The sequence below is a fragment of the Phytophthora sojae genome, assembly GCF_000149755.1.
Source record: "Phytophthora sojae unplaced genomic scaffold PHYSOscaffold_9, whole genome shotgun sequence".
Taxonomy (NCBI): Eukaryota; Oomycota; class Peronosporomycetes; order Peronosporales; family Peronosporaceae; genus Phytophthora; species Phytophthora sojae.
Window position 1 is genome coordinate 1,312,048 of NW_009258123.1, and position 14,986 is coordinate 1,327,033.

Sequence of the window (14,986 nt, forward strand, 5' to 3'; positions counted from 1 at the left end):
CTATAGTAATACTACAAACAGTGCACGTAGGTAGCGTGTTACCTTCTACAAAAATACTATATAAAATAGTAGTGCTTGGTGGTTATGCTTTTTGCACTATACAACTTGTCTGTTATTCTGCACTAATATTGACTACTTTATTGAAGAAACTTTATTCGTTGGTCGTCTTGAGGACTCAACAAAATGCAAGGGTCTAAGCTTCTCCACTATTGTTTTGCATCTGCCCTTCCGCCGACATAACCCAGCTTTTTCGCGATAGAACAAAGTGTATAAGCTCAACGGACCCAGGAGATGGTGAATTCTCTAAAATAAAGTTGTCATTTGGCTTCCATGCATCCATAATAGCTTTAGATAAAATAGGTTATCTTCATTAGACAAGGTTATGTGAAGCCAAGTACCCAGTCCTATTAAAGCGACAAAGTAGCAATAGGATAGCCTTCTCCTGCAAACTAAGGAATGAACCGCGTTCGAGTTGAACGAGATTGGGCTTTTGGAGTTGAGTAAGAGATTCTGATGTGAGATCTTCACCTTCATCAATTCCTTTATCTTAATTTCTGAGTCTAGAACCCTCTAAATAGTTAAAACCTAACTTTAAAGGGAGGCTTCATCTGATCGGCTTCAAATGATCGGATTTGGGCTGCGCTAGCAGCCTTACTGCTATCTCAGAATAAATGTAGTTTGGAAATAGAGACATCTTACCAAAAAAAATAAATGCAGTTCGTGTAAACACCTCGTTGAGGATGATATTATACAGTGTTGCAGCAACTTGCGCATGCTCATGACAGCAAATACTGTTCGTACTGGTATTTCATATTGCGCAAAAAATGCGATGTCCAGTAAATTATTTCAGATAGAACACCAGTGATTATTTGGGCTTTCTTAGCCCTGATCGTTAGCAAATAGCTTTGCGAACTACTTGGAAAAAGAGCTACGAAACAGCGGGTTACAGTTATGCAACTGTAAATATTGTGATATGGTGACTACTTCTAGTATATTGACGACTCATAGAGTAACGGATGCCCACCAGGCTGCACAAATACTACTGAATTATTACTTTTTACCAAAGCACTGAGTAAGTAGTTTTAAGCTATCACTATCATTTTGTCAAATATCAGTGAAAAATCACTGATTTATGGAAATTCCTCGCTCGGATCATCGCGTTTTAAAATTTGATCCCTTGGTCGAAAACCCAGCTGTGGCACACGCTGAATACAACAAAGTAGTCCAACAGCGCGTCGTATGTTGATCTCGGCCGTAGCTGCCATGTTGGCTTTTCACACACGCGCCCAAATAGCACAACCACCAGTGCATTTCAGATTTTCCCGCCGCTAAGACAGAGGACAGAACCTCAGCGCAGCAATTGCATTGTTGCCATGACCTACTCGGCTGATTTTCGCTGGCGTGCAGTATCGCTGCTGCCCGTGTACGGCAACAACGTGAACTTCATCAGCGACACCTTTGGACCTAATCCTAACACGAAATTTTGCTGGTACAGCCTTTTCTTGGAGAACGGCCTCATTGATGAACATGTGGAGCCGTCTCGTAGTTCAAGATAACCACCAGAGGTTGTTGCTGACATTCACAAGTATGTGAAAATGCATCTTGTTTTCTATGTTGAAGGACTGCAGACGTACCTACAAGAAGAACACCCCGATGGGTATCCTCTTCAACAATTTGCCGTGTTCATCACTTTGATATGGGGCTTACTCGGAAAGTTCTGACACGTGCGGATCGTGAAAGTGTTTCTGAGGAGGTATAGTAATTTTCAAGGCTGTTATAACAAAAAAAATCTAACATCGATTTGGTTTGTATTTAAACTGCTAGGTGCAAAATTACAAAGAGAAACTCCTCGCAATCTACTCCTACCCTGAGCAGCTCACTTTTATCAATGAGACCTCAAACGATGGTACCAAAGGATGGCCCGCGCGGAACACCAAGTGCATCGTAAAACTGTCAATCAGCGGCGCCCTATATTTGCAGCACTAGAGCATCAAGGATTCGCAGCGTGGGAGCCGACGCCAGAAAGGAATTTTACTCGGTCTACATTCCATCCCGCTTTCATGAAGAACACCATCCCTCTTCTTAATCCCTGGCCTCTCCCAAGATCCATTGTCACCTTAACCAATGCAACAAATCGTATGTACAGCGAGCTGGAGCAAGCTGTACACCCGACTGGAGTTAGAATTTTGTTCTTACCCGTACTACCCGGAGTTAAATCCGATCGAAATCGGATTGAGCTGCATAACGCGGAGTTCAAGGCACAGAAAAGCTGCGCTACGTAAGTTAATATTGCGATAATGTTGCATTTAGTTACTTTATAGATCGGGGGAGAAGGACATATCGTTGAGATCGATGAGACCAGTCTCGCTAAGAGACGTAAATACAACCGCGGTCGTTACTATCAAGAGTTCTGGCTATTTGCTGATGGTGGTGGCCGCTCAACTGGATGCTGGTTCGGGCACATTGTGTACGACAAGCCTACCAAAGAAACCCTGCTCCCTATCATCAGAACACATTATCAAGCCTCGGTAAGTTTTTTGTTTGTTTCTATCACGTATTTATATGTCACCGATGTATTTTGTATGTTGCTAAACTTAGAACTAAAATCATGTCGGGCATGTTGCAACGTATGTCTGTGAACGTGGCTACAAGTAGCATGCTCGAGAGTACAACTGCTTACTGCTTAGTATGCACTATACCCACAGTACGGTGAACCACAGCCTCAACTACGTCCGCCCCATCATCGGCACCCACACACACAAATACCATTGAAATGCGGTGGGAGACTAAAATTAAACGGCACATCATGAGTATGCGAGGTATGAGTAAAGAGAATCTTGACTCCTACCTGGTCGAGTATGGCGCTCGAGTACATGTGGTGTCGTCGTCTTAGGGGGCAACTTCATCACGCGAACATTGCTGAGCTTGACGCCTTCATCACTGTGCGAGGAAGCGTTGTCGATGAAGTGCAGTATGTTGCGGTGTTGAGCACTCCTCGACTGGTCGACGTCGCGCAGCTAGCCCCGAAAGCTGTTAGTCGAAATTCACGTTCGGTAGCCACATAGGAGTAGACGCATAGAAGGTATCGCAGGCTTACTGTTAAGCCAGCGAGGCTTGGAGGCTTTGTCAATAATTAACAGCGGCATCTTGTCAGTGCCCGTCGCGTTTGCGCACACCGCTAGCGTGAGTTGCACCTTGTCTTGCTTCAGCGACGGGCCGGTGTTGATGCACAGCGATCCTCTCGGAATGTTGTTATAGAATATACTAGTTTTATCCATATTAGAGACGTCGGCGTAGGAGTACGAGCGAATGATGCTGGATGTCATCCTCCTCCGCGCTCAGGTCCATCACACCGTCTTCTCCATCAGAACGCCGCCACTGAATTCCATAGCGACGCTGCAATCGATGGTGCCACGACCTCCCCAAGCGGGGCCATGCTACACAAGGGCTGTTGAGCCGTTGAAGCGCCCAATGCGCTCTGGCGACGCCGAGAGAGCCACTTGCATACACGATAGATACAGAGGTATGATTGGTAAAAGAATATTACATTGACTTTGATGTGGGTACAAACTTAGATTGATGAGCTCGCAGTGAAAATAAATTCTCGGGTGGGCGACTTTACTGTACGGCGTTTGGTAGATATTTTGTAATTTAATTGCTGTGCTTGGATAAAAACATAAAAACACGTTTGGTTTGTTGTCCGATCAGTTGTATAAAGTATGTCGGATTCATTATATCTGTCGGATTTCAGCGTAATTTTCATAGCTCAATCAATTCTTGTCCGATTTCAGAAAAATGACCGACAATCGTTACTACTTGCTCCGGTGCCCTGATTGGTAAAGCTATAGCGATCTCCCCCCCCCTTCTTTCACAGCGACCTGCCGGGCTCGGTGCTGGGTTACTGGAGCCAACCACAGCCTGGTGCATAGGGTCGAGACCAGCGCGAACCTCAGCCAAATGGGCGATTTGGCAGCCTGAACCGCACCTTCCGAGCTAGAGTCGGCAACATCGGGACCGAATAGAGCATGCAACGAGGTCGAAGCGGGCAGGCTGTGAAAGCCGTGTTTGGAGCAACGCCAACCAGAAGATTCGCCTTGTTCAGTCCTCGCAGCTTGCGCATGAGTTACTCAATTTGCTCCAGATCATAGTTGGAGAGGTGCAAATTAGCCGCCAAATTGAACAGATGGCTGGTGCAGGCAACGAACGGCAGCACAAGCAAATCAGCCCACCTCTTTGACCGAGCTTGTCAGCAGCTAGGTAGATGATGCGGGTAATGTCCCACTTAACAAATATAGAATACCGGTCCGGAAAGCGACATGACTCTCAACAGTCTGTCCTCGACGCCTTCGTCCACAATGGATGCCAGTTCTGTAGAACCATCTCGGAGCGCTGGCCGTGATCAAAACGCCAAAAGCGGCGACGTAGTGGTCCGAGTGGATGGTATACTGTCAAGAATGGTACCGAATTGGAGGGGATGAACGCGCTGGCGCTAAGGTTGGCCTCCTTGGTAACCAAGACGGCGTGATTCAACAGCAGCTCGGTGCCAGTCCGCTTCAAAGTCAATTACTTCTCCACAGCCGGGTCCTCGCAGAACGAAAAAGGAATGTTGCACTTCGTAACGAGTCCAGCCAGCAGTAGGCGCTCAGGCTCTTCTGATAAATGAAACAACCAGCGTCCCCGATTTGAAGCCACTGTACGTCAGCGAGGTTACATAGGCGGTGCAAGTACTTGGCTACCGTAATCCTTATGTACTTACTGACGTTCAGTCATTACCGACAACTCTGAGCCAATTATAGACTTTCAAATATTGCATCGTTGTAGTTTAAGTCCTTACTGACAGCATACAAATCACAAGTCAAAACACAATTTATGTATTGCAGGTCACTTTTATTCTGAGTCATTGGGATGGTGCCTTCAATAATTTTGCTTGTCAGTTAGTACATAAGGATTACGGTAAAGAGGTTCGGGTAGCCGTCTTCATGTTTCCGCACTGTACCACACTGACAGAAAAAGTGTTCGATTGGCTCGTCCAGAAGTGGTGTGAAGAAATAGAAGCAGACTTGCTTATTCTTGAAGGATGTTTGCAAATGCATGACGAATTTAAACATGATAGTTAAGGAATGGTAGGACGTAGGCGAGATATTCATTGGGGTGATAATTGACGCCGCGCCAATCTTTTATATGGACGGGACCTCGTTCATGCCAAAGACAGCGCGGCGATAAGTCGTCGCTGGGAGCGGCCAAGCCAGCGTCTGGTGCAAGAAGACGGAGCCAAGCTTCCACATGACCGATGATCTTTGTGCAATGACAGGCTTCTTTGAAGAGAATATTGCCCACCTCTCGAAGTCGGTGGTGTGGATCATGAACAATAGTGCGGCGCAGATTGCTCTAAGCGGTGGAAGTATATAACTTTTGTCTTCACATATGGTTTAACGCAGTAATGTGATGGAGAGGCGACTGCTATCTCTGTTGAGTATAGGATCATTATCGGTGCGTTGCCAGCAAGCACGACACACCTGTCCCGACCCCTAGACGTGGCGTTATCCGAGCGGCCTAATGCTAGAGCGGTTTTGTGCCCTTGGTGATACATGTACGGCGACTCTGAAGACGGCAGTAGGTGGTATGGCGTGCACCGCTTATCGTCACGCGTATATATATAATGGGATTGAAAGTTGCATTTAGTGCTGCTATCGCAGACCAAATCGGATATATTGGCACATCAGTCAAACGACGGTCCCACTTGACCTTCGGTACATCTCCTTGGGAACCTGTACAGGCGAACAGACAGGCACAATAGAGCAGGGGGGGGTCCGTTTTGGGGTCCGTAATTTAAAACAAATTTGGTTTGGGGACCATTATCCAACTGATATGTTAATTTGAGCGTTTTATTGCGCATTAGAGATGATCTAGAGGGCACTAAGGAGTCCTAAGCTATGGTTTCTGTTGCTTAATTATATGCAGACCACTTCAAAAGTGGGAAAATTTTTAAAAATTCCCACATTTCCCACTTTCTGGCAAATTGAGAATCCGATACAATCTCTAATATCGCCCCACATAGGGTGGGAACAAATATTAGTAACATTCCCACCTTTGAGCTGTACCCATCTTCGGAATATCAGTGTTAATGTATTGATTTCCACTTTTCCCACATCCTGCCTCCAGAAGAGGTCACTTCCTGATAGAATGTGGGAAAAGTGACTTGTCCCACTTTTTAAGTGGTCTGATTATATGCGTAGCTTAGTGGCTCGTTTTGGGGTCAGCAGAATGTACATTTTAGTGGTACAAGGTGCGTCTTCGATTCGTCTTATAGAATCAGTCGCAGGGATCAGGTTACCGTATTTCGCATGTAAAGAGCTGCACTGGTCTAAGAGATGCACCTGGACTATCCAATCACACGAAGGTACCCACCGATATTTGTCCAATCATATCTAACTATCATACCCGGCTATTAACTCTGGGGGACACAGAAGTCCAGACCACAAAACGCAGGTCTTCGGGAGTGGGTCCAAAAGATCGACATTTAAGATCCTAGCTAGTGTTAATAGATATGGAAGGAACCACGCTAACCATTTAAAGTGAGGGTAGTCACTCTGTCTAGTTCGACATATCGGCCGAGCTATTCGGGCTCAAAGTTGGCACCTGCCGCCATCAAGGCCGAGATGTCTTCACCTCTTTGGTCCATGTCTTTCTATATCACTTGCGTTTTGTCAGATTGCACCGTGTAACTGCGTTGTGTAACCAGTAACCCATAGTAAAAGCAAGTATAGAGTAACCACAAGCAGTCCACATAGTTTTCAACGTGACGATTGAGGAGGATGTATTGCACATCAAGTGCACTTACCAGGTTTCCTCCTCGAAGTTGGTGTCTTTGAGGTTTCCCTGTAGCAACTGCATGCATGCAACTGCTCCAACAGTACTCCTAACACCAAGTTCCAATTGCGCTGATTCCATAGACGTTATTCGTTCTCCTTAGGTGCTGCAGTTCTTTAAAAACAACCGGAGACAAATCATCAAAATCTTGACGATCTAATCTAATGCAAGATACCATTTATTTTAAATTCTGCGCTCGCTCGCTTTCAAACAAGAAATCAGCAGTGTCCACTCTGAATAGTTTGCATTTAAGAATAGGCAACACGTAGTGTCAATGTGCCTTCAGAAATATTAGCAAAGTTGGATTTTGGCTTACCCCAAAATCTGGCCTGGTGTTCTGATTCCGTTAAAGTTAAGAATCATACACCATATTGTAATTGTGTCTAATACCATATGTAGGATGTTGTATAGAGCCCTCTTAAGTACGTCATCATTGCCAGGTGAACATTAGGTGCAGCTTTCTACATGCGAAATACGGTAACTCCAGGTTTTGAGCCGGCAAAGCTTTTTGGACCAGATAGGATGTGAGTGCAAGTATTGTGAAAACCGCTTCTTTTGCCTATTTTGGTCGTAAATCGATCGATTAGCACCCTGATTGAGCTCGATCGATTTGTAAATTGATCGCGCCCCTGCGATGCATATGTGAGTGGATGTGCAGATTAGGCGATCGTTTTTTGGAGACCAATCCGATATAGCCGCGTTTGGAGCAGAATGCCCACCTTTTACTGGGCAATCGCGTAGCCAAGCGATGCGTATGGAACAGGATTGATTTCGAACCCGAATTATACTCTGATTAATTAGATAATTGCACCCCTCGGACGAGACGAGAAAAACGGAGACGATATTACCGGTTTACCGTCTCTTTATGCTCGAGACCAGTTTCCTGAACCGGAATACCGTCTCCTACTAGAAGTCGCGAAAAAAGCGAGATGTAACCACCGTCTCCCCCCTCACCGTCTCCTGTATCCAAGTGGCGTACTTTGCCGGGGGCCCGGGGCTCCCTTGCCGGGATCTAGGATTGGACAAAAACCCTTCAGTTATCGTGCAACTCTTACCGAAAAGGCACAGCTAATTCTTAGTGTTGCGCCTGTCATTTTGGAGGCTTTTAGTAACGTATCATGCTGGTTGGCCTGTCCCGGAAGCCTGGCACCACATCGTGCAAGCAGACTTAAGATGCGCCTGTCCCCAATCCATACGTAAGCCTTACCTCTGCATTGAGCTCGCATCCACCCTTCCCTTCTCCCTCACAACAACATTTACGCTCAAGCCCCACAGTAGCCCCCCACCCCCTCGCCACCGCCTGCCGCGCCTTCATCCTCAACGCTCAGCATGTCTAGTGTGCATCCTACGGTCAAAGACGTGGTCGCCAACTTTCAACCCCCTGCTGGATTTGTGGTCCTCCCGCCAAGACGTAGCGAGACATCGCTAATCTTCTATGGGGTTCGAATTGCGGAGGCCCAGCGCCACCTGCAACTTCCGTGGACGCAGGAGTTCCCGCCGTCTGGATGTGTCTCGCCTCCGAGGCCTGTCGATCGAGAGCGGATGTGTTTTACCCTTTATCAACAGGAAAAACATCCAAGGCGACGAAACATCTGCGTGAAGCCCATGCAATAGTGTCTGGCAAGACAGCGGGCGAGTTGGAAAAGAAGCGCGGGCGTGACGAGGAATTGGATCGGCTTCGGCACTCTCAGATGTTCAGTGATGACCCAGCACACGTTTACGTTCTCCTTGAAACGATTCGGATCATCAACAACAACCTGCCATACCGTTTGGCGGAGTGCGAAGAGTCCATCTCGATCCGAGAGCTTGTAATGAAGGACGGAATGCATGCTGCCGTCAACGCAAAAGTCGTCGTCCACGCCACGATCGAGCTATACGCTTCGTCCAAAAGTACTATTTGTCGTGAAATCAATGACAACCGAGTCGGACACGCAGCGACATTCACGGTCGTCCCCGACTTTTGGACTCCAAAAGGCAAGGGTGCTAAGTTTTTGGGGCTCCGGTTGTATTTCATCAACAAGCAGTACGAGCTCAAGACTATCCTGCTCGGCGCCCGTCACTTCAACCCGAAGTACAGCGAGAGGTCTGGTGGAATTCGTGCGCCATTTCGGCGGTGGCTTGATGATATTTTGATCGATTTTGGTTTGACTCGGGCGGACCTGTTTGGAGCTACAAGTGATGCGGGTCCTGACGTGAAGTGGATGATGACCAAAGGGTTGTAGCTCAACTGGGAGTGGTGTATACCGCACATGGCGAGTGCTGCCACAAAGAAAGCTTGTGGTATGGTCAGCAATGCCAGCAAGTCCAAGAATCCAGCTATGACAGCTCTGATCAAGCGCATTGTTAAGACTGTCTATCAGACAAAACATGTCGAAGTGATGGGGTCCTTGTTCGTCGAGCTGTGCGCAATGGAGAGCATGGGCGACAAGGCGCCGCAGCAACTGCTAGAATATCGCTGCCCGTGTGGTTCGCCGCATTTTAATCCTGTGGGCACCTCTCGTGGGTTGGTACGAGGAGCGTCTTGCTCAAGCGGATCGTGAAGGGAAGGTGCCTCCGTGTGCTTTTCCGTTGGCTAATGACTACGACAACCTCACTCAGGTGTTGTCGCTGCTCGAGCCAATCACGCTACTAAATACAAGGGCTCAAAGCGAATCTGCAACCCAGGTTGAAGTACTTTTGACGCTGCTCGACCTGCGGCGCTCCACGCTCAACTGCGACAAGGTTCTCCGCGACTATCGATCTACGAAGGAGAGGGAAACGTACATTCGACTTGATCAGCTTACTGAACTGGCACGGGAGACGCGGTTGAAGCTTCAAGAAGAATTCCAGTGTGTGTTCTTCTCCCGGTATACGGATCGAGCGAAAATTGTCCAATGTTCGTTTTTGTTTGAGATGCAGCTACTGCTGCACCGGAACTTCAAGAATCTGGACAGCATTCTCAAGGACGTTGTCCTCCTGTGCTCTCCAAAAGTGTCGTCACACAAGGGAGCAGGTGAAGTCAACTTTTGGAAGGTGAAATATTCAATTGTCACCAAGACGATAGCATTGATGCGAACAGTGGCCGCAGAATCTCGACGGCAGGAAACACCTCCCCCCGCTTTTCCCAACGTTGCCTTCTCCGAAGATCTAATGGAGCTCATTGACGACTCAGCCGTCTCGCAGCAGGTGGATCGCGAGGACCAGCAAACTGTTCACGACAGCAGCGTGGAGCAAGAGCTACGACTGTAGATGGCGACGCCAACTTCGCTTCGACTGGCAGCCAATGGAAAAGCTGAGTCGGTGTTGTCGTATTGGCGCCGAGAGGCTGCGTCTAATACCTATCGCTTCCTCCCACTGGTGGCCAAGATTCTCTTTGCTGTACCAGCTTCGTCAGCACAGATAGAACGTGACTTTGGTACAGCCGGTCGAATGGTGACACCCGAGCGCTCGTCACTGTCACCACACAACATTGATATGTCGACGTTCATCAACTGCAGCAGAAGCTACGTCGACATCACTCAATGCCCTAAAATTCCGGCCAGCGCAATCACCGCATATATCCCTGCCAATATGCTGCTTCCCGTGACGGTCGAAGAGAATACGGAAGCCGACGATGTCTTGGAGCAATATTTTTCCAGTGACAGCGAGGACGACGACGAAGATAACAGTATTTAGACTTAGCGAAAATATTCAATGGATGAGAGTTTTATTAAATGAACCTGAGAGATTTTCAAAGGCTTGATGCTACTATCAAATGGGGTGGTGATCGTGCTCAGGTTTGCTGGGTTTTGCGTGCTACTTTACGGACCTTGCTAAGCTCGTTCGCCAAAGCGACACACTCTCGATTACTTAATGGAGCTGGCGGCGGCATTGCTCGGTGTCGACTGTGTGCATTCTTCTTTTTGTTCGCTAGTTTCGTTTTAGCAGATGAAAGCATCAACGCTTTAGCTCGTTTGCGAGCTCGATCCGCAACCTGCCTCTGGGGTGCTTCAGATGCAACTTTTACGCGTAGTGCATTGCCCAGACGGACGATCAGATCTCGCCATGTGATTACTTGATGTGGATGTGTCTCGGAGAGGAGACATTGTCCAAACTTCCGTATCGCTGCTGCTGTCCTCGTCGGTATCCTTTGCGATCTTCAGCGGAGCAGCGCCAGTAACTTCTTCCTCTGCGTCCTCTTCACGAACTTCGATGCCAGGCGGGCGAAACAACGCTGCGTCGGTCAGCTGTCTATTGCGAAACCTTCCAACTATCGCTTCCGCACGTGCTTCAGCATGGGCAATCGCCTTTGACTCAATTTCAGCCAGAGCGGAGCTCAACCGGGCTTGAAAAGCTGCTTCACGGGCGAGATTGGCGCTTGCGAGGTGCAGAACGGGATTTTTTCTGCAGCCTTCACCACGTGCTCCATACTCGCTTCCATCTTCTGTTCGAGGCTGTGAAGCTGGTGCTGCGTCACTAACGCCGCTTCATGCACTTGGTCTTTGATAGAAGCATCTGTTTTCTCTTTGTAGTGGCGAAAGTATGCTATGAGAAGCTCCTTGGTCCGCTGTTCAGATTGCTCGCTTACATCTTTCTCGAGTTCGTTCAAGGCTGCTTGAAACCTGCGCTCAGTTTCTTGCTGCATACGAGCACTCTCTGCAGCCACATCACGAGATTCGGCACGCGCTGCGTCGCGTGCCACGGCAAGTGCTGCGCGGAGTTGAGTATCGATGTGTTGTGCGATTGCTCCTGGGTCCGCACGAGTTTGGAAGATCAGCGACGCTAGCTCGTTTGACCGCGCTTCAGCTTCGGCTCGAACGTATTGAACGCTTGTGTCCACGTAGTATTGCTGTTCATGGGCTTGTTGATCTTGGCGTAGTTGAAGAAGCTCGTGCTGGTCAGCCAACACATTCGTTTGCGCCGATACATGGGCAATGGCCATCCCAAGCCGCCGGCTATCGATCACAGCGCTTTCACGGCTGCTGCGCACGATGACGAGCTCCTCTTCGACTTCCTGTATGTGAACGTTCTCCATGCGATCTTGTTAGCAAACCTGGATCTTTAGCTTAAATGATCGAGCTATCACCGCTAAAACGTGGTTGCTCGGACATAGTTTCAACCAGTTAGATTGCCTCACAAATAAGCCAATAATAATGCAGCAAACGAAGACGGAGGGAGTTTTGTGAGCAATCGAAGCCGTCTCCCTTCTGAGTAGTCACGTCGGAAGGGAGCCTTTTAACCTTAGGAGACTATCTCCATAGGTTTTTTTGTCTCCCTAATTTTGGCGGAGACGCGTCTCGGATTCGTCTCGTCCGAAGGGTGGATAATTGAGATCTAACTAGGTCGTCTTCGACTTGGCTGGGAACACCAGTGGTATAAACGCTGGTGATGGTACCGGTGCTAATTGCCATGATAAGGGAGAACTGTGGCCCGCGTGATTCAAGGGCGTGGCCCCTGCGGGGCCACACCCATGAATATCGCGCGTGCCGCAGTTCACTTTCTGAAGCTGGTGCATGGGTCTGTTGACGTGCATTTCCTGTTGTTGCCGTTGAACCTGTTCGGTCGACATCCTTCTGGCTGGTGTAGCACGAAGGTTGCGCCAGGTTACGCTTACGCGTCCAATTAATCCGTTGGGAGCTGTCATTCTTCGGGTGTTCCCAGTATAAGGGGTTTCTACAGATGGGCGTATTAGCCGGTTCTCACAATACCCCACCAGGCTTAAGAATAGGGCTCATATTATGAGTCTTAACACCTTTAATGCTCAATTAAACGCTGAACTTAACAAATCAGTGAGATAACGGACCCCAAACCGAATTAATTCAAAATTACGGACCCAGGATTTCCCCTAAAACGAATGTACCTGAAAGATGGTACATGGCTACAGGCATGAAGTACGAGAGCCACTCCACTCCACCAAAGCACGTTACCATGGCGACAGGTGAGTTGATGATCCCCCCTTGGCGCCGCCTCTCAGCTATATATCGACGACTGCAAGATGCCTACCTAGTGCCTATAGTGCCCGGAGCCTCGCTCCAATGCCTCACTGCTATCCCCCGCCCGCCAGCTCCTCCGTCTCACCGTCATCCCAATGCGTATCTGCTCCTGCCTGTACTGTACCGCAGCTAACAACGCGAACGACGTGCCGCGCACCAAGTTCTTCCTGCGCGGCAAGGGCGGCATCGAGTCCATGTGGGGCCCGCCGTCCTCCAGCAAGGACGAGGTCAAGATCGAGCGCGACGAGAACTTCGACGCTCCGGGCGCCGCGGACCTCATGGAGTTCACGGAGGACGGCAAGCTCGTGGTGCTGGTGCGCACCGCCTCGGGCTTCACGGTGCGCGACGCGGACACCGGCGCCGTGGTGGTGGAGGCGGAGAACCCGGGCATCCACGCGGTGGCCTGGTCGCCTCTGGGCTCGCAGCTACTGACCTGGCAGCGCCCCCAGAAGAACTCGGACCTCGGCAACCTCATCGTGTGGGACGCTGCCACTGGCAAGGAGGTGGAACGCTTCAACCACAAGTCCTACACGCGCGACGTACGTCATTTATGCTGAGTGGTTGACTGAGTGAAGCGTTTCAAGCTAGGACTAACCATTGTGGGCATGGTGCGTTCATCCTGACAGAAATGGCCGCCGCTCCAGTGGTCCTCGGACGAGACGATCTGCGCGCGCCAGAGCGCGAACGGCGTCGTGCTCTACAGTGGCCGCGACATTGCGGCGGGCTCGATTGGCCAGATTAACCTCCCGGTACGTGTCGTGCTGGATTGTGTTGCTCGTGGATATGCCTTGCTGACGATATTAATTGGGACTGGTGCAGAATGTGGCGAACTTCAGCGTGGCTCCTGGCAGCGCTCCGTACAAGGTGGCTCTCTTTGTGCCGGAGAAGAAGGGCAAGCCTGCTAGCGTTAAGATCTACCAGTTCCCAAGCAGCCTGGACACCCCCACGGCCACGAAGAGCTTCTACAAGGCTCAGGACGTGACGTTCAAGTGGTCTCCCACTGGCAGCGCGCTCATTATTGAAACGCGCACGGACATTGATACCTCAGGCAAGTCTTACTACGGCGAGACGGGCCTTTTCTTCCTGCAGAGCGACGGTGAGTATGACTGTATCGTGCCGCTGACGAAGGAGGGCACGGTGCACGACGTTGCGTGGGACCCCACGGGCCGCGGGTTCGTGGTGATTGCTGGTACGATGCCTGCTCATGCGACCCTGTACGACAACAAGGCGCTTCCCGTGTTCGAGTTCGGCGCAGCGCCTCGTAACCACGTGAGCTGGAGCCCTCACGGACGCTTCCTGTGCCTTGCTGGATTCGGCAACCTTCGCGGTGACATGGACTTCTGGGAGCGCAACAAGCTGAAAAAGATGGGCTCGGCGACTTCCAACTCGGCCACGACGTTTGCTTGGTCGCCTGACAGTCGCTACTTCGCTACGGCCACTACGTTCCCTCGTCTGCGTGTGGACAATGGCTTCAAGGTCTTCCGCTACGATGGCACTGGCCCCATCCACCAGGAAGAGCGTGGCGAGCTCTACGATCTCAAGTTCCGTCCGGCCGCGCAGGACGTGTACCCGAACCGACCTCAGTCTCCGCGTCGGAAGGGCGAGGAAGAGGGTTTCGGCTCATCTTCAGCCCCGAAGGCAGCGCCGAAGCCGCAGGCTTACCGTCCGCCTAACTCGACTGGCGCCCTCGCTGCTATGATGCGCAAGGAGGAAGGTGGCTCTAGAAAGCTGGACCGCAACAAGTACGTGGCTCCCCGTAGCAGTGCCCCCACGGTTCCTGGTATGGCTGCGCCCCGGTCAATTCCTGGTATGGGAGCTGCTGCTGCGCCCAAGAAGCTGAGCAAGAGCGCGCGCAAGAAGAAGGCCCAGGAAGCCGCGGAGGCGAGGGCTGCCGTCGAGGAGGCACTTGCGAAGGTCGCTGGTGCGGCACCTGCTGAGCAGGCTCCGGCTAAGCCGAGCCCGGCTGAGATGACCCCCGAGGAGAAGGCCAAGAAGGTGAAGAGCCTGCTGAAGAAGCTCAAGCAGATCGACACCATCAAGGCAAAGAAGGAGGCCGGCGATTCGCTCAACGACGATCAGCTGGAGAAGCTCAAGACCGAGCAGGCTCTGCGTGATGAGGTGGCCGAACTTTCCGCGTAAGCCTGCGTGCAAAGAGAAGAGGTGAA

At 50.1% G+C, this 14,986-nt stretch overlaps 3 protein-coding genes across 3 annotated transcripts; 2 read left to right on the plus strand and 1 right to left on the minus strand.

Moving 5' to 3' along the window:
* Positions 1 to 1,373: 1,373 nt before the first annotated feature.
* On the plus strand, positions 1,374 to 10,098 carry PHYSODRAFT_338547 (hypothetical protein; the record flags this gene model as incomplete). Its single annotated transcript, XM_009536393.1, has 4 exons — positions 1,374 to 1,529; positions 8,496 to 9,085; positions 9,161 to 9,336; positions 9,413 to 10,098. The coding sequence occupies 4 exons, from the start codon at positions 1,374 to 1,376 to the stop codon at positions 10,096 to 10,098; spliced, it is 1,608 nt and encodes a 535-aa protein (XP_009534688.1).
* A 1,471-nt stretch (positions 10,099 to 11,569) lies between these two features.
* On the minus strand, positions 11,570 to 11,791 carry PHYSODRAFT_406867 (hypothetical protein; the record flags this gene model as incomplete). Its single annotated transcript, XM_009536394.1, has 1 exon — positions 11,570 to 11,791. A coding segment is annotated over one exon (222 nt), but the record flags the coding sequence as incomplete, so codon positions are not given.
* Positions 11,792 to 12,756: 965 nt separating this feature from the next.
* On the plus strand, positions 12,757 to 14,960 carry PHYSODRAFT_258933 (hypothetical protein; the record flags this gene model as incomplete). The annotated part of the gene is made up of 4 exons (XM_009536395.1): positions 12,757 to 12,766; positions 12,951 to 13,360; positions 13,448 to 13,570; positions 13,641 to 14,960. The coding sequence occupies 4 exons, from the start codon at positions 12,757 to 12,759 to the stop codon at positions 14,958 to 14,960; spliced, it is 1,863 nt and encodes a 620-aa protein (XP_009534690.1).
* Between the last annotated feature and the right edge of the window lie 26 nt (positions 14,961 to 14,986).